Source organism: Neoarius graeffei, chromosome 24, assembly GCF_027579695.1.
Source record: "Neoarius graeffei isolate fNeoGra1 chromosome 24, fNeoGra1.pri, whole genome shotgun sequence".
NCBI classification, from domain to species: Eukaryota; Metazoa; Chordata; class Actinopteri; order Siluriformes; family Ariidae; genus Neoarius; species Neoarius graeffei.
Window position 1 is genome coordinate 53,324,632 of NC_083592.1, and position 19,458 is coordinate 53,344,089.

The 19,458-nt window shown below is 41.9% G+C and overlaps 1 protein-coding gene across 4 annotated transcripts in view; it reads right to left on the reverse strand.

The window, feature by feature from the left end:
• The window catches only part of rabl6b (RAB, member RAS oncogene family-like 6b), a 94,381-nt gene continuing 74,923 nt past the window's right edge, over window positions 1–19,458 (reverse strand). For 3 of the 4 annotated variants that reach the window (XM_060907463.1, XM_060907462.1, XM_060907461.1), the window contains 6 exons: window positions 18,909–19,071; window positions 15,593–15,799; window positions 15,237–15,513; window positions 9,993–10,167; window positions 9,795–9,853; window positions 1–3,359 (listed from right to left, as the gene is read on the reverse strand). In XM_060907463.1, coding sequence (XP_060763446.1) covers window positions 3,162–3,359; window positions 9,795–9,853; window positions 9,993–10,167; window positions 15,237–15,513; window positions 15,593–15,799; window positions 18,909–19,071 — 1,079 coding nt within the window. In that variant the 3' untranslated portion in view covers window positions 1–3,161. The remainder of the gene's footprint in view (window positions 3,360–9,794; window positions 9,854–9,992; window positions 10,168–15,236; window positions 15,514–15,592; window positions 15,800–18,908; window positions 19,072–19,458) is intronic. The other variant, XM_060907464.1, reaches the window with a different exon arrangement.

Sequence of the window (19,458 nt, forward strand, 5' to 3'; positions counted from 1 at the left end):
ACATTTTGGCATAAAATTGATTCCATATAGCTGAACACTGAAATGTTATCGAGGCGGCCATCTTGGACAACCGGAAAGCTGTTTTCCTTGCCGTCAGTGCAGTTTGGTATCGATCCACACCACAAGCTCCACCTTTCAAAGTGTGGCAGTGGAATTGTAATGAAATGAACGCGGACGATAAAAGTTTGAATGCAGCAATCTAAATCCAGATTTGTTTCCAAAAAACTAGGAGACAGACTTCCATTCAAAAGCTTCAGCTCAAAACTAATCGCACTGGACGGACGGACGGACACACACACACCTCGGCTGATCAAGTACAACTGAGTGAAGGAGAAAGTGACCAATCTTTCATTAATCCAGTCCACCATTTCCTTAAAGATACAAATCATTTCAATGAAGCTCTTGTAGTCACTTTGACTCATTCATTGTGTATACACATCAAAATGGTGTCTTGGAGTACGAAAAACAAAAAAGGTAATTCTCCATTAGTTCAGTGAGAAAAAATATATACAGTATATATAGGAAGTGCAGTAACCTTGACTTGCTATTATAAAACATTTAACGTAACCTGGATGTCTGAAAACCTCTGCAGATATTTCAGAATGGCGACCAACCAACCTGAGAGCTGAAAGAAGTTCAGCCAAAAACATGTGTACTGGATTTGCTTCGCCGAGAAATATTTAATCTCTTAAGTTCATTTACTTAATTTTGCACTAAAGTTGCGAACAAGTAAAAGCTTCTAGCTACTTCTAGCTACATGATGACCTGATTACTTCGGTGCTATTTATAAAACACAAACCCGTCGTAGCTACATCTCGAAGCCATTTCTTCCTTCAACGCATAGTTTGAGTTCACGCTAAACTATAATCGTGAAGGCGGAGTTGTCCATTAGCGGTGATAAAAGTATACGCGTTAGTTATTTCAATTTTGTTCACTTTTGTTACTTTAGCTACTTCAGCCTCATGGTGAACGTGCAAACAAGCTAATTTTATTTTATATGAATTGTCTCGGCTTATCAATGATCTGAAGTAATGAAACCTCGGACGTTTATTATTTTTGGATGAACTATTCCTATAAAACTGCCTACGTTTCCGATATACGTGAACCAGTAGCAGATAATCGCTTTTTTCGTCGTTGTTATTATTGTTAAATCCTTGCAAGTCGTATCATTCCAAAATGAAATCTACAAGAAAGTCTTTCTGGAAATTGGAGAAAAATAACAATAATTATACACAGGCACAAAGTACAGTACACAGCACACGTCACCTAATTATACACCAAAACTAAATGTACAGAAAAGAACGGTAAGCCATGCCCCAACACCGACGGTAAGAGTCATGCGTTTACGACAGAACAGGCATGTGCCGATATTACGTTTCATTTCCCAACATCCCAGTATTAATCACAATGTTGCGTTAGGAATGTTGTAGCGAGCCAGGATTTGTTCGTGTAAACACTGTTGTGTAATTTCCAGAAAACGATTTGCATGTCGGATATTCAAGTGCATAGTACTGACGCATTTGGAATCGTGTTGATTAAGCTACAAAGACAGGATAAAACATGGACCCTTGATGGATGTCTGTCTTTTGTTAGCAACAATGTTCCCATCTAACGTTAATAAGACAAGTGATGTATCATCATTTAACAAGTGATAATGATGCTTGTATGTTAATCGATCTAAAGCAAATACTTGTATACACGGCGTAACTTGTATAAAAAGGTAAGACGTGCGACTTTGTTTCCTCCTGACGCCATGCTGATTTGACGGCACGTGTCGAACTCGGAAGCGGAGGAAACCTTCAAGTTTCAGAGTACAACTTCCAAATTCAGGAGGCGTTTTTTTTTCAAAGGTTGGAAATTCAGAGCAATGAGCTTTAGTTAAACGGAGTATAACTTGCTTGTGTAGTGCAGTTCTTGGTGCGACAATGCAAAACTTAGAATAAATGTGTAACCTGGTTTTCTTAAACAAATAAAGGTCATTTTTGAACGAGAAATTTAAGTGTATAGTGATTAGTGTGAAAAAAAAAACAGTAGGTGTACCTCAGGGCTCAATGCTAGGACCCCTTTAGTTTCAGATGAATATTCAATATTTACTCATATCAGGCCATTTCACACCACCCTATCGCTGATTATTTTCCTCCAACGGCACACCCACAAAGTGGTTTACTCCTTGCTTGTTATTTTATTCTGGTTTCTGGTTTATTAAGGCCGAATTTTATCAATTGTTGATGTAAATAATATTAAAGGAACCATCATGTAAAGCATGTATGCATTTATGGAAACTTCTTAGCATTAAATACCAGGTACACATGGTATTTTTTTGACATTGCTTTCCACTACACACCATGTACCAAGATCTAATTGTCAATTTCTAAATCAACATTTAATTTGGGAGTAATTATTGCATCGAGTCCTGTTATACAACTCTGGTAGTTTTCACACAAGTCACTATGTAACAGGATGCAAAATTGCTGATAAATGACCATATACACATTATGTTTTAAATACCTCGTATGTACTTGTTTGCCTCAGAGGGCGTTTTAACCATCAAGTCAGAGTTCAAACGATTCATGGACTTCTCATCTGGGGAATAGAAGTGTGGGATTGCAGAGTGACTGCTTTATATTAAAAAAAAAAAAAACAACGCCCAATAATAATATCGTGCAACCTAAATATCGCGATACATCATGAACCTGATTATCGGCACATGCCTACAAAACAACAGCTAATTTATTATCAAAGCCAAGTGGTTTGCTTCTGGAGTGGATACAAAAAAATTAAATTAAATTTAAAAAAAAAAAGCAAACAGATACAGTAGAAAAGCGAGAAGCCAGTTGAATCTTCACCCTGGAGAAGAAAAAGAAGGAGGGGGGGGAAAAAAAAGTTACATGCAGGAGATCTCAATGGCTTCTCCACTTATTGCAGCTGGAGTTACAGAAGGAGCCTCCCTTCGCTCCTCCGTGGTAGAAATGACACGTGACCAAGAGCAGGTTTGAACATCACTCACAAACAGAGTGAGTTTCACACACACACACACACACACACACACACACACACACACACACACACACACACACAAAATGTCGAGAACCGTGCTGCTGAAATGCCGAAGCCAAATCAAGGCCAGTAGTGCAGGTTAAAAATTCGCCACGTTTCGTCCTCTAGAGCTCCTCGTAGTCTCCCTCTTCTCTCTTTTCCACCGTTTCTCCTCCACCCAGGAAGGCTTCCAAATCATCCAGCTCGCCGACTTTCTTGTTCCGGGACTTTTTCTTTTTCTTCTCTTTCTCATCTCCGGCTCCTTCTGGCTCCTCGCGCTCCTTCTTCTTGTGTTTCTTCTTTTTGCTGCTTTTCTCTTCATCCTGGTGAGGAGGAGGAGGATGTGAACGACAAGGTCGGGGGGGGGGGGGGCAAGAAAAAAAAAGTGAACTCTTGGATTTAATGTTTAATTATAAGGTTCAATCATCAGTTGTCATTAGTATAATATTATACGAGTACAAATAAATATATACAGTGCTGTGTAAGTCATGAGCACCCCTATATATTTTTTTCATACAAACTTTGTTATAGATTTCTATTTTATGACTTCTAGATTGAGTTGAAACATTAAAACATTTTAGAGTTCCAAACGTTCGTTATTTTTCCAGCACAAAATTAAAATGTTACAGGGGAAAAAAAAAAAGTTTGTAATATGCCTGAGCCGCGTATTCCATAAGATTGCACTTTTCAGATTAAAAAAAGAAAACATAATGAAGGCTGCTGGGTTTTGGTATAAAATGAAGAAGCGAGTGTGACAGTCAAAGTGTCCAGAAGAACTGCGGCTGGTTCTGTAAGACGCTCAGTAAAACCTACAGATCATTTCCGCATAAAACTGCACTCACTGGACCTGAGACTACTATTTATGGTCGTCTCACACCAAATATTGACTTTATTTCACTTATTACGGCTTACTGTTTATGGTATTATTTCTTTTTTAAATGTTGAAACATTTCATTTCATTATTTTTCACTCCATTTTTGGTCGACAGCATTTCTTTACATGTGTCTTAGTCTTTTGCACAGCACTGTGTGTGTGTGTGTGTGTGTGTGTGTGTGTGTGTGTATATATATATATATATATATATATATATATATATATATATATATATATATATACACACACACACACACACACTATATTATATATATATATATATATATATATATATATATACACACACACCGAAACAAACACAGTTACCATCAGGGTGTACAGAAACGGCTGAAAACGTGTCAGTAAAGATGTGTAACAGTAAGCTAAACATGCACACTGATCAACTACATGCCATTTCAAACAGATTCAAATGTATGAATGAATATGATGATTAAATTCTGCCAGATTTTCTCATCCACCAGACAGACACACCATCACACTCCAGCCACCAATCAGGGAGGGCAAAGGCCATCACATGTTTCCTCCGAGGTATGTGGTGCCAGCTGACCGCAACTTTTTGAACTGCTGCTCAGGCAAAAATCAGACGAATGCAGCATAAAACATACTCGAAAGAAAGCGCTATCCGCCCACCTTCACGTACAACCCCGATTCCAAAAAAGCTGGGACAAAGTACAAATTGTAAATAAAAACGGAATGCAATAATTTACAAACCTCAAAAACTGATAGTGTATTTCACAATAGAACATAGACAACATATCAAATGTCGAAAGTGAGACATTTTGAAATTTCATGACAGCAACACATCTCAAAAAAGTTGGGACAGGGGCAATAAGAGGCTGGAAAAGTTAAAGGTACAAAAAAGGAACAGCTGGAGGACCAAATTGCAACTCATTAGGTCAATTGGCAATAGGCCATTAACATGACTGGGTATAAAAAGAGCATCTTGGAGTGGCAGCGGCTCTCAGAAGTAAAGATGGGAAGAGGATCACCAATCCCCCTAATTCTGCGCCGACAAATAGTGGAGCAATATCAGAAAGGAGTTCGACAGTGTAAAATTGCAAAGAGTTTGAACATATCATCATCTACAGTGCATAATATCATCAAAAGATTCAGAGAATCTGGAAGAATCTCTGTGCGTAAGGGTCAAGGCCGGAAAACCATACTGGGTGCCCGTGATCTTCGGGCCCTGAGACGGCACTGCATCACATACAGGCATGCTTCTGTATTGGAAATCACAAAATGGGCTCAGGAATATTTCCAGAGAACATTATCTGTGAACACAATTCACCGTGCCATCCGCTGTTGCCAGCTAAAACTCTATAGATCAAAGAAGAAGCCGCATCTAAACATGATCCAGAAGTGCAGACGTCTTCTCTGGGCCAAGGCTCATTTAAAATGGACTGTGGCAAAGTGGAAAACTGTTCTGTGGTCAGACGAATCAAAATTTGAAGTTCTTTATGGAAATCAGGGACGCCGTGTCATTCGGACTAAAGAGGAGAAGGACGACCCGAGTTGTTATCAGCGCTCAGTTCAGAAGCCTGCATCTCTGATGATATGGGGTTGCATTAGTGCATGTGGCATGGGCAGCTTACACATCTGGAAAGACACCATCAATGCTGAAAGGTATATCCAGGTTCTAGAGCAACATATGCTCCCATCCAGACGACGTCTCTTTCAGGGAAGACCTTGCATTTTCCAACATGACAATGCCAAACCACATACTGCATCAATTACAGCATCATGGCTGCGTAGAAGAAGGGTCCGGGTACTGAACTGGCCAGCCTGCAGTCCAGATCTTTCACCCATAGAAAACATTTGGCGCATCATAAAACGGAAGATACGACAAAAAAGACCCAAGACAGTTGAGCAACTAGAATCCTACATTAGACAAGAATGGGTTAACATTCCTATCCCTAAACTTGAGCAACTTGTCTCCTCAGTCCCCAGACGTTTACAGACTGTTGTAAAGAGAAAAGGGGATGTCTCACAGTGGGAAACATGGCCTTGTCCCAACTTTTTTGAGATGTGTTGTCGTCATGAAATTTAAAATCACCTAATTTTTCTCTTTAAATGATACATTTTCTCAGTTTAAACATTTGATATGTCATCTATGTTCTATTCTGAATAAAATATGGAATTTTGAAACTTCCACATCATTGCATTCCGTTTTTATTTACAATTTGTACTTTGTCCCAACTTTTTTGGAATCGGGGTTGTACATAAGCTCACAGATGCTGATGATTGACTAGTATCGAAGTGATTGATGGGAGAGAGAGTAAGCCTATGATCTATTTGAGATCACTGCAAGCTATTTACAACCCTGAAAACCCAAGAACCTTGAAGACTATTTGCCTCAAGTACAATACCCTGCATAGCTATACGCTGCCTTTAAAGGAACAGTCCACCGTACTTCCATAATGAAATATGCTCTTATCTGAATTGAGACGAGCTGCTCCGTACCTGTCCGAGCTTTGCGCGACCTCCCAGTCAGTCAGACGCAGTCAGACGCGCTGTCACTCCTATTAGCAATGTAGCTAGGCTCAGTATGGCCAATGGTATTTTTTGGGGCTGTAGGTAGATGCTACCAAACTCTTCCGCGTTTTTCCTGTTTACATAGGTTTATATGACCAGTGACATGAAACAAGTTCAGTTACACAAATTGAAACGTGGCGATTTTCTATGCTATGGAAAGTCGGCACTATAATGACAGGCGTACTAACACCTTCTGCGCGCTTCGGCAGCGCATTGATATCTGAGCTCCATATCAATGCGCTGCCGAAACACGCAGAAGGTGTTAGTACGCCTGTCATTATAGTGCCGACTTTCCATAGCATAGAAAATCGCCACGTTTCAATTTGTGTAACTGAACTTGTTTCATATCACTGGTCATATAAACCTATGTAAACAGGAAAAACGCGGAAGAGTTTGGTCGCATCTAACTACAGCCCCAAAAAATACCATTGGCCATGCTGAGCCTAGCTACATTGCTAACAGGAGTGACAGCGCGTCTGACTGACTGGGAGGTCGCGCAAAGCTCGGACAGGTACGGAGCAGCTCGTCTCAATTCAGATAAGAGCATATTTCATTATGGAAATACGGTGGACTGTTCCTTTAAACTGTCACTATTGAGTTTCTAAATTTTTCTGAGGTATATTACGAGTCTGCACTAATTGGCCTACCAAGGCTGTTGCGGTTACCCTGCCTTCTATTGTTTTCTTATATTATAAAATACATAGGGTCAAATTACTCAATTCTGATTGGTCCATCAAGGAGGGCTTTTCCTTAACACGGGGCCGCATTTCTGAAATGCTATTGGCTAGTTCGTTGCTTGGTGACGGTTACAAAAATGAGCAAATTTTGTCAACAAGATGGCTGACTCTGCTGACTCAGCAATGCCGCGCTTCGCTATATTTGACGAAGAAATGATAAACCAATTGAAAGCTGCAAGCGAAAATGAAAATACCAAAAAAAAGTACGAATTTTTGGCTTTCCGTGTTTAAGAAATGGGCTGCAGAAAGACAAATAAACGACTCTCTAGTGGCGTATGAATGCTGTGAGTTAGACAATCTTAATTTCCCTGAGGGAACCCGCCCAAAGGGATCAATAAAAGTTTTATCTAATCTAATCTAAGGTGCTATCGCAGTTTTATGCAGAAGTGAGGAAAGAAAATGGGGAAAACTACGAACCAGACTCTCTTAAAGTAATACAGGCAGCATTGGATCGGCATCTGAGACAAGAGAAATATCCGGGATCAGTCCTGAAAGATGTAAATCCTCGTGTCGCATCGCCGTGTCATGATGAAAGACGCTTTAGAAACTGATTCAAACGTTCAGAAAACGTAAATGACAAATGTCGTGAGCTTGAATGGCTTCCGAAGTATGAATTTGGCCCGATATATTATAAAACAAGTAATCGTATGGTTCCTCGTAAAATTAAGGATCAATTTCACTCGTGATTTCAAAGTTTTGAAATTTTCAAAACTTCGAAAAATCACTCGTGAAATGAATCCTTAAATTTTACTCGGCCCCATACGATTACCTATAGACCCCTTCGCAGTAAACGTCATTCATACGTAAGCGGAAATTGCGTGCGCAGCCTGGACCCAAAAAAGACTCAGAAATGCCTAGTTTTGTTGTCAGGTGTCAGAATCATAGCAGTGATGGGGTTAAAATGTTCAGAATTCCAGCAGGATCTCACCCATTCCAAAATGATCGCCGATGTCTATGGCTACAAGCCATCAAACGTGTAGACTGGGATGAAAGCCCCATCAAAAATGCGCGGGTTTGCAGCGCCCACTTCATCACAGGTAAGATCAGGCTATTTATTAAATCTTTCTTTTTTATTCTTTCTAGTCTTCGTTTATTGATGTAGCAAAATACTTTGGTAACGTTTGTCTGATTAGCTGGGTCATAGTTACACAATGTAATGAATATTGTTAGCATGTTAACTTAGCTTTGCATGCAGTTTTGTTCGTAGGAGAGGTCTCGCTTGACTCAAGCAGTCCAGATTTTGTGCCGTCATTATTTGTGTATGCCGAAAATCACAATTTTAAAGCAAGGATGGAAAGGTGAAATTGTGTGCCCTCACTCTAAATGCCAACTTACGTTGACTGCTCTAACCTAGCTCCCGCCCCGTTCAGCTTCATTTCTGCTCTCTGCCTCTCGCTTTTTACGCAGCTCTGATTTCTCTTAGCTGCACTCTTTACACTATCATTCCTTTCATGCCATCACCTCCTGCAAATTGCTGTTTAGTGTTGGTATTTGCTGTTGTAGCTAAAGCCACATTGCCGTCACATCACTGGCATAATTTGATTAAAACAAAATGAATATGAATGTCCCATTGTTAATCAAGTTGTACATGCCCGCACATAACATAATCCGATGTGTCTAAAGACTTGTAGGCACGAAGTTTTTCGTGGGTGTACACTGAAGTCTTGTCAATAAGGTACGAGTATATATCTGGCCATTGTATACCAGGGAACTTACTAACATCGTCCGTCCACTCTTTAATTAAATGCGGATCCGGTAGGCGATGTCCACTTGTTAGAGTTAACTTATTTACGTAGCATTCTCGATCTTGTAACGACAATTGTTTGGCATAATCTGACAGCTCATAATGCCGGTCTATGGGCAGCGCCATTGTTTCTGGGTCCAGGCTGCGCGCCTGCGAAGGGGTCTATACTAATAAACTTAACTGGCAAAGCTAATAATTATAATTTATTTAAAAAAAAAAAAAAAAGTCACCTCTTCCAACCCACTTTTACTCTCTTCAGCTCCAGGAACAGTCTTTATTTCTTTTTTTTTTTTTTAATCCAAAGACAAAAACTATAACCACATTAAGCCAGAAACAAATAGAGAGCGCCGGCTACTCGATCCCAGAAAAAAATAAAAACTTGCCTTTCAAATGTTCAAGCGATTTATATCGTCTCTGCTGCCCATAATTTACTGCAAATCCAATTATTCCACCACCATGAAACGGTCTTTGATTCGGGTCGGGCATGACTGGAAGTGACGCCATATTTCTTGATCGATTCTCGCGCTCTGATTGGCTGAGCCAGACCACGTGATCACGCTGTAGTGTATGTAGTCGTGTTACAGAGCCAGGCAGCGTACTACAGAGGGGAACTGAGAAAGCCAAGCACACGCGCGCACACATCTGGAGGGACATTCCAGCCACAAATTCCAGAGTTACCAGTTACTTTTTTTTTTTTTTAAGCCGGCTACTTCAGATTTTTTGGACAACCCTGAGCATCCTTGCTTTAAAAAAAAAAAAAAAAAGCCTTTTCACACTCCGCAAAAAGTGTAAAATCTACTCCTCGTCATATCTGCTATCTCCAAAGATGGACTTTTTTTTATTCTTTTCACCTCTTTACTCTTCTTCTTCTTTTTCTTCTTCTCTTTCATGGAGTGCTTGACTTCCTTTTCTGCAAAACAGACAAGAACCAAGTCAGCCTCTTGTGTTTTCTATTTTGTACAGGATATGGATTTTGAGGGGGGGAGAAAAAATAAAAAAATAAAAAACCCTAACAGGATTTTAAATGTCATGCTACAAGAAGGACTTGCCATCCTGTTCGTCACTGCTCTCTTTGCTCTTGACGCTTTTCTCCTCGAAGCCCAGGCCGAAAAGGTCGCTGTCGTTCTTGTGTTTGAAGGAGCGCATGGAGGACTTCAAGGGCTCGGCAGGGACGAGTTCGTCATCCGAGAGGTCGGGAAGGTCAGACCTGACAGGGATAGCACCCTTTGTAGAAAGAAACGTGATGGAAAAAAAAAAAAAGTCAAGTTTTCTGTCAAATACAGAAGTCAAATTAAAGTGGTTAAAAGAAAACGTTTCACGATCTCATCTCTATCTGTAGCCGCTTTATCCTTCTACAGGGTCGCAGGCGAGCTGGAGCCTATCCCAGCTGACTACGGGCGAAAGGCGGGGTACACCCTGGACAAGTTGCCAGGTCATCACAGGGCTGACACATAGACACAGACAACCATTCACACTCACATTCACACCTACGCTCAATTTAGAGTCACCAGTTAACCTAACCTGCATGTCTTTGGACTGTGGGGGAAACCGGAGCACCTGGAGGAAACCCACGCGGACACGGGGAGAACATGCAAACTCCGCACAGAAAGGCCCTCGCCGGCCACGGGGCTCGAACCCGGACCTTCTTGCTGTGAGGCGACAGCGCTAACCACTACACCACCGTGCCGCCCCACGCTTCACGATATTAAACGTAAATATAAATGGATAAAAAATCAGGCGCGCTGTACTGTAACAAATGTAAATTTTAATCACTGTGGTATAAGAGGAATAACACACTTCAGGGTGTGCGGTTAATTGGAAAATAATCAACTTCAGAGTGGGAACAGTAACTCCGTTTCATGACTGGTCACATCAGATCACATTATCTGTGATTATTTTCCTAGTACAGCATGTCGCCAAGTGCGTGGACGCTCCTTCCGTCGTCATTCCTGCACACCAGCTTTAAAGTGCATATCAGGTAAATTCAGGAACAAGATCAATGTAATTCTCCTGTTTTATATTAAACTTTGGTCAAATATCTGTTACATTTTGTGCAATTTTTTTACCTTGCGCAATACCAGAAACATTCAGTTGAAATCAAGCCATTTGAGGCGAATTGGTCCGCCTCTGAAAAAACTTGTCATTTGGATTTTCCGGGAAACATTGATTTTCGTGACATCGCGTGCGGGACGCCTCCCTCTGAATCCTACGTCAGCGCTGGTTTGTTTATGAGAAAACGACCTGGTGGTTTTCTGCAAATTTCTTCAACGTTATCATGTAATTATTAAAATGGTTAACAGATGTATCGTAGGGCACGGTGGTGTAGTGGTTAGCACTGTCACCTCACAGCAAGAAGGTCTGGGTTCGAGCCCCGTGGCCGTCGAGGGCCTTTCTGTGCGGAGTTTGCATGTCCGGGAACCCAGCAGTAATTGAAAAACATAGAGGAATGTAAGAAACTATCAGCGCTGCAAGCCCCCTGAAGCTGTTGAGATTTTAACATGTAAAGATGCTATAGAACACATTTTTTACATAGATTTAAGCAGGGCTTTGAACCGGTTCAAGGAACGAAAACCGGGAACTTTTTCTATTTCACATGGAACAGAAACGAAACCAGAAACTATTATTTTTTATGTTCCGGAACAGAAACGCTTATTAAAAATAATGGTAACCGGTTAATACCGGTTTTTATTTCGTTCCTCAAAGTTTCTGTAGCCTACAAATAGTCATTCTTCTCCTGCGCAAGTTTCTATGACCCGCTGGGGTTCACTTCCTGTGTGACGTTCGCTGACTGAATGGAGAGAACGGGAAGGTGGACTACTAGTGAGAAGTGAATTACTGAGTGTCTGAGCAAAGAAGAGCCTGAACGTTGCAACCTCCCTATTGGCTGTTTGTAAAAATGTATCAGTTGTTGCCCCTCCCACGGGAATCATCACGGGCTCGAGAGACGAGACCTGACGAGTTAGTTCGTTGGTAGCAGAACAAAATGTCTGGACACAAATCGGGTTTTCAGAAAAGGAAAGAAAATAAACGGAGGGTCGAAAATACAAAAAAGGAGGCAGAAAATGCAAAACGAGTTTTAAGGTAGGACAAATGGTTAGTTTTCTGAGGCAGCCCGCCGTGGCTGCCTGCAGGCTTATTTATTATAGCCCATTTAGTTAAAGTAGTTGATATAAAATGTTTATAGTTATAGTTATGTGATGGTTGTCCTGATTTAGACTGTTTTTTTTTGGGGGGGGGGGGGGGGGGGGGTTTGCGCGATGTTGCACCCGGGTCCAGATTAGGGCAGAACCGGCCCTGGCTACATTTCAGGTGTAGTTTGTTTTATGAATGTATGTACTTGCATAGATGTGTACTTGGTCTTCCAATATGGCGCCTAACAAAATCTCGCGGCGCGGTGACGTCATGCGGTAGCCCTCTATAGGGCCTGACTAGCCTTTGGTAACACACTAAACGAATTCTCTTTCATTTTTGGCACTTTTTCTGTTTGTGTAGATGGGAAGACATACTGAGAATCCAAATCGCCAACGTTTGAAATAATAATTGTTTTGAATTGTTTCTTGTCTTATTTAATGAAGGTTGTAATAGAATTAGCCTACATTTGGCTTAAGCTGGATGAGACAGAGACATAATTTTATAGCCATTCGTTAAACAGCTGACAGGGAACGTAATTAACCGTTCCGGGAATGAAATTTTTTTGTTCTAACCGGTTCGGGAACGTCTATTTAATGGTGGAACCCAAAACCGGAAACGTTAAAATTCCGTTTCTGTTCGGAACGAACCAATAGGAAAAAAATTCTGGTTCAAAGCCCTGGATTTAACATAGAAAAGCAACAGAATTTAACAATAATGTGTATCTATTTGATGCCATATTTTATAATCAATGACATAAGTGGCAAAAAAAATTTGTTATTTATAAAAATTAGATGAAAATGTAGCTTTGAAGAATATACTTCTAACCCGGACACTGTTCCGCTATCTCTTTTATGGACGATGTCTTTTTTCCACGACATATTCAGGGCTGTGAAATTGTAAATAAGAAATCCGAGGAAAAGGGGGGGGGGTCTGGGGGGCACGGCCCCCCAGCATAAGCCGGACACCAAGGCATTTTAGGTGTTATATGGTGTATTCTGAGCATTTCCTACAAGTAAAAAAATTGATCTCAACAAGTAAATATTTGACTAGTCTTGGTCTTCATTTTGCCATATAAAATACCCATCAACAGTTTTCTCTTTTAAAATGAAAGATCCATGTAAAATACCTTGAAATATCTAATAAGTGCCTATGCATTTTATCTCTTAATCAAAATAAAAGTAAAAAAAAATGTGTAAATAACAATTTAAAGAAATGTTAATAAAAGAAAACTTTGATAAGCCTTTCAAAATGACTTTGTGAAAAATCATGCTCAATATTTAAGTGAGAGATTCCTGTTGTCTTCCAAATTACACTTAATTCTTGTATTATGTCCTGGCTTTTTCCAAGAATCTGTCACAATGTCTCTTGTCTACAGAGCAAAAGTTTAAAAAAAAACCCTAATGTTTCTATTATTTACATCTTTTCTTTTACTTCTGGCTCCTTCTATTCCTCTTTGCATCACTCCCAGCTATTTCTTTCAATTCATCTTTCAGTAAGGCTATTAGTTATTAGTTCTATAGTATTTGCATTCCTCTATTAAAGCTATTTACAAAATGTTCATAGTCTGTCAAACAGCATCTAATGAAAGTCTTTTCATTTTCTTTTCTTTAACACCATCTCTTTCAGTTTTGCAAACTTGTTCTTTTCCATCTTTTCCTTCAGTCTGTCTGTGTGTTCTTTTCTAGCCCTCTGTGCATCTCTCTCAAACACCTCCTTAGCTTTCCTTTTTGATGGCATCTTAACTATGTCTGATCTTGCAGCCCAAAATATGTTCAAAACCCACCAAAATGAACTTGAAACCGCCCAATCTGGCAACACTGCTCCTGAGTCGCCGTCAAGATGTGTTCCACGCTCAGCTGGCATAAAACTCCGCGAGTCCGGCTGAGCCGCCGGTCTCGTGCAAGGCGATTAAAACCTATGATTAAAACCGACTAGACCCCCCCCAAATGATTTTTAATGCAAAAATAGACGTTTTGTGAAGATGATATTTTTCGCGACAGAATCCGCGGAAATTTCACAGCCCTGCATATTGAATTAAGTTCAACGCATTAGAAACAAAAGCACGAATGGAGTTAAAACACATTTTCTAGCAAATGGGCGCAGCCATATTGTTTTCTCGTTCTATCGCGTATAGTCTCGCGGTATTTACATCAATTTAACTTCCGAGTGTTCCCGAATGTCAACGAGAACAAACGAAGCTGACAAAAACATCGCTAAACAAGCAAACCAAATCAGAACGTATTCTGCTGGTCATTTTACTTAAACATATTTTTTACGGATATACAAGAGATTAAAAAAAACAAAAAAACAAAAAACCCACCACCACTTTGGCTAGAAAAATAGCGGAATTCCGCTAAATAGCGGACGTCTGGGATCCCTGGCATGTTCTCCCCGTGTCCGCGTGGGTTTCCTCCGGGTGCTCCGGTTTCCCCCACAGTCCAAAGACATGCAGGTTAGGTTAACTGGTGACTCTAAATTGAGCGTAGGTGTGAATGTGAGTGTGAATGGTTGTCTGTGTGTATGTGTCAGCCCTGTGATGACCTGGCAACTTGTCCAGGGTGTACCCCGCCTTTCGCCCGTAGTCAGCTGGGATAGGCTCCAGCTTGCCTGCGACCCTGTAGAAGGATAAAGCGGCTACAGATAATGAGATGAGATGAATCGTAGGAGGGTGTAGCAACACCAATCTTGATGGGATTAGTATTCATCGTTTCCCACACTGCGCTCAAGTGACAATTCCATATTTCAATGCAAAATCGCTAGCTGCTAAACTTGGTCTACACAGGCTGTGCACTGAAACCGTGCAAAGCTCGCGCAGCCTGCTGGCGCTTCCGCAGGTGACGTCACGAATCTGGCTCCAGACTCCCTTGGGATTTTTCCAGACGCGTTTTGTTATTTTATTTTTTTCTGCTGCAGACAGATGGCCTTGTGCAAAATTACCCTTCTGGATGAGTGTGTAAAGGGACATATTTTCATGTTAAAAAAAAAAAAGAATTTGGTCCAGGATATGCACTTTAATAGCGATTGTCTTTAATTCACTTCAGAGAGCTGCTGCTGTTATTTAAAATCATCTTCTTAAAAAAAAAAAAAAAAATGATCAAGTCTTAACGAGATATCACGATGGAATACAATTTATACATCATGGTTAAAGACTTCTCTCATACCTTTTTCTCTTTCCGCACCTGCTCCTCTTCGCTCTCAAAATCAGGGTCGTCCATGATGAAGGAGAGCAACTGCTGAGCCACGGGGGCCTCGGGGTCCGTATCGGAGTCGCCGCCCTGAGGAGGAGCCGCTTTCGCTTTCCCCCGCTTCGGAGGCGAGAGAGTGTGCGCGGGAGTCGGCGTGAGGATCGAAGGCTCGGTGACCATCTGAGGCTGGACTGAAGGCACGGGCTTCACGGGTTTGGGTTTTTCCTCCAGTGCTAAAGAACGCAAATCATCCCTGCAGGAAAGAGCGCAAGAACATTAATGTTCAACAAAAACAAAGCCTTATCTGATGAGAAATCGAACACCGAGCTTACAGATGGCTGTCCAGCTGGATCTCCAGATCTTCATCCTTAGCCACAACTGGTTCAGGTGTGTTCTCATCCTCGTCACTGGATAACGTGATATTGAGATCTTTACTGGGGACTGAGGATCTGGGCTGCTGCATGGGAGCAGCATCATCAGGATCCAGATCGTCCTGAAACCCTGCGACCATCGGGTTCCCTCCTCTCCCTTCTCCATCACTGACGGAGAAGGAAACAAACCCTTTTTAACATGAACGATCTTACAAGCCTTTCTTCCAGACACAGTTGAGTCTCCTCTCGCAATCTGGTTCTGAAAAAGCTTTCCCGTACATTGTGTGCGTTTCCTATAACACATGGTGTAAAACAGCGCTTCCGTTCGAGAAAAATGTTGCCGTCAGTATGATTGGCAAGATTTCAATTTCCTGGACGATTTAGACGAACACCGGTCAAATATTTTCTGTTTGTAATGAGCTGAAAACAACTGATCTAGGCAGACTACATAAAGAACGACATCATCGAGGCACATATTTCCAACATTACAACGTATTTATTAAAAAACATTTGGCTATTTCAAATAGGCTAAAGACAAACTGCCAAACTCGTGTGCATACCATGAAAAAAAAAATAAAAAACAAACAAAAATAAAGAGTGCTCTGAGAGCACAATATCCCCTGCTGGTAATTCTGCCATAACTCTGGTAAAATGCGACTGAATTGAATGAAATTGCAATATGCGTATTACCGACATATAACAGAGGCTACGTTCACACTGCAGGCTGAAGTGACTCAAATCCGATCTTTTCGCCCATATGTGACCTGTATCCGATCTTTTATTGACGATATGAACGACACAGATCCGATTTTTTCAAATCCGACCCAGGCCGTTTGGATATGTGGTCCTAATTCCGATTCCTATCCGCTCATTTCATATGCGACTTCAGTCTGAACCGCCAGGTCGCATTCATCCGACTTACACGTCATCAACAAGCCACAAACGTCACTATTCTGCGCTGAAGTAGGCGGCGGGTCTCTCAAAAAAAGTTACAAGAACATGGCGCATAATCACGGGCGCAGATAGAGGGTGGGACTCGTCCCACCCAGATTTAAATTCACCTCGTTCGGTCCCCCCCACTTATAGGGAGGAAAAAACGTCTATGCTGTCTTTCTTTGCATAAGGCAAACCTCACGGAAAAATCAAAAGACTAATTACCATTCGGTTTATTGAGGTGCACAGCAGTGTATACATAGTTGCAACAACTCACATAAAACAAAGACTGATATTCGGTTGGTTGAGCTGCGCAGACTGCACAGGTTGCGAGCTCGAGCTTGGTTGCTATGGTAACCCACAACAAGTTTGACAGGCATATTGGGGTTGGGGTTGGTTTGCTGGCAGCTTTGTCCCCCCCAGTTTTTTGTCCCCCCCAGTTCAAAAAAACGTATCTGCGCCTCTGCGCATGACATCAATGCGAGGGACGCTTCGGGCTGTGAAGGTTCTGAATCTTCTCAATGGAAGGACGCAGAGGTTAGGGAGCTGATTTCCATTTGGGGGGATGCAGCTATTCAAGCTAGATTGGATGGGTCATACCGCAACCGGGCGGATTTACTTCCGTAAACACTGGCCATGCTCACTGCGTGTGACGTCGTCGTATCCTGCAATGCGCATGCGGAACACTTTTAGGTCGCTTTTCGTTCATACTGAGGATCACATACAAGTCGCATATAGTTGTTAATGTGAACGACCTCACAAAAAAAATCGGATTTCACAAAAAAATCGGAATTGAGCATTAAGCCTTGCAGTGTGAACGTAGCGAGAGAATCCTGACAAGTTTTGTAAAATTCTTCCAAAAACTGTGAGAGGAGTTGATTTCAGAAAGCGAGCACACCTTGATGAAATTGCCAAAAGTACAAGTTTGTTAATAATCAAGGGCATAACTCTGGGAAAATTTGCCCAAATTAAACGAAATTTCAATCTGCGTATAACTGTAATATAACAAAGCCTTTTGCCAAGTTTGGTGAAGTTCGTCCACAAATTGTGAGAGGAGTTGATTTCAGAAGAACGTACACCCTCGTGAAATTGTCAAAGTACAAGTTATATAATCAAGGGTCAAAACTCCAGGAAAATTTTCACAAACGAAATTAAATCGCAACCTGCGTATTACCGTCATATAACAAGGTCTTTTACCAAGCTTCGAGAAATTCGTCCAAAAATTGTGAGAGGAGTTGATCTCATCTCATTTTCTTCCGCTTATCCGGGGCCGGGTCGCGGAGGCAGCAGTCTGAGCATGGAAGCCCAAACTTCCCTTTCCTCAGACACCTCGGCCAGCTCCTCGGGAAGAACACAGAGGCGTTCCCAGGCCAGCCAAGAGACATAGTCCCTCCAGCGTGTCCTGGGTCTTCCCCGGGGCCTCCTCCTGGGGGGACATGCCTGGAACACCTCTCCAGGGAGGCGTCCAGGAGGCATCCTTCGCCTTGTTCCAGATGAAGCGTGTGTGTATCATTGTACTGTACCACAGTGCATATCTTAAGGCCAATTTATGCTGACAACGCAGTCCTCGCAGATGGCGTCGCAGATGGCGCCTGCGTAGCCCCCCCCCCTTCGCAGACGCTCTGCGCGCACCTCCCAAAAATTGTGACCACCGCAGAAGCCTCGCAGACAAGAGGGCTCTGATTGGTCCACTCTACATCCGCTGTACATGCACTTCCGCTTCCCTACTTTCCCGGTTTGTTTTGTTTTCACGACCGCCATTTTTAAAAACACGAGCGAAGATGGAGCAGCACGAAGAGCGGTTGATCGAGGAAGTGAGGAAGTACGGACATCTATACGACTCCAGTTCTAGTCATTATAAGTAACCGGAGGATAAACACTCCACTAACCACACCCACCAACTACTCCTAGAGATTTCGCGACTTCGCGCCCCCTTGCGTTGTGGCGGTGAATAACATCGCGCACGCCTATTACTCCCTGCTCAACGATAAATTACAACTGTCTGCGAAAAGCTATCTGCGAAAGCCTTGTCGCAAGAGCATGCAGAGGCCTTTAGACTGCGTTTTGGCATCTGCGTTCATCAAATCACATTTCAACATGAACAAAAATCTTTATGAATGAATATTTTCCATGTAAAGAGAACGAGGCGAACTGCTGAAGACGATGATTAGGTTCGCCTCGTTGTCCTGGGACAGAAAAAAAAAAAAAAAAAAATTCACCAAGGGTTTGATGGCAGGTTCATGAAATGTGCGAGTTATTTCTGAGCGAGGCTCCTAATGGTACATCTGACTGTGTGTGTGTGTGTGTGTGTGTGTGTGTGTGTGTGCGCGCGCACGCGCTGTACCTGTCACTGTCCGTAGTCGTCGGGTGTGGCTGTGTGTTCGTGCTGGGTTTGGTGCTGGACGGGACGCTGTCGTCTAAGAAACTCCTATCCAGTCCTTCATCTGGCACAAAGTCATCCACACTCTGCACCGTGGGCGGGGCTCGGGGAGCTGCTGGCTCCGCCTCTGCTCGAACACACCAAACACAAACGGATTCAAAGCAAAATTCAAGGCGTGGTTGAAGAGCTCTCAGAATTTTATGAGCACGTTTTATTTATACTGGGAAACCGGGTTTTCCAAGTTCCAAGTCAGAAACGTCAACTGGAAGTGAAAGTCAGATTTCAGCGGATTCAGCGTTAACCTCTGAATTATTTAAGGGTTCTGAAGAGCAATGAGTCACAAAATCTGTACAATCACTAATTTAAAGTGCATATCACGGGTAAATTCAGGAACAAGATCAATGCAATTCTCTTATTTTTATATTAAACTTTGGTCAAATATCTGTTACATTTTGTGCAATTTTTTTCCCTTGCGCAATACCAGAAACATTCAGTTGAAATCAAGCCATTTGAG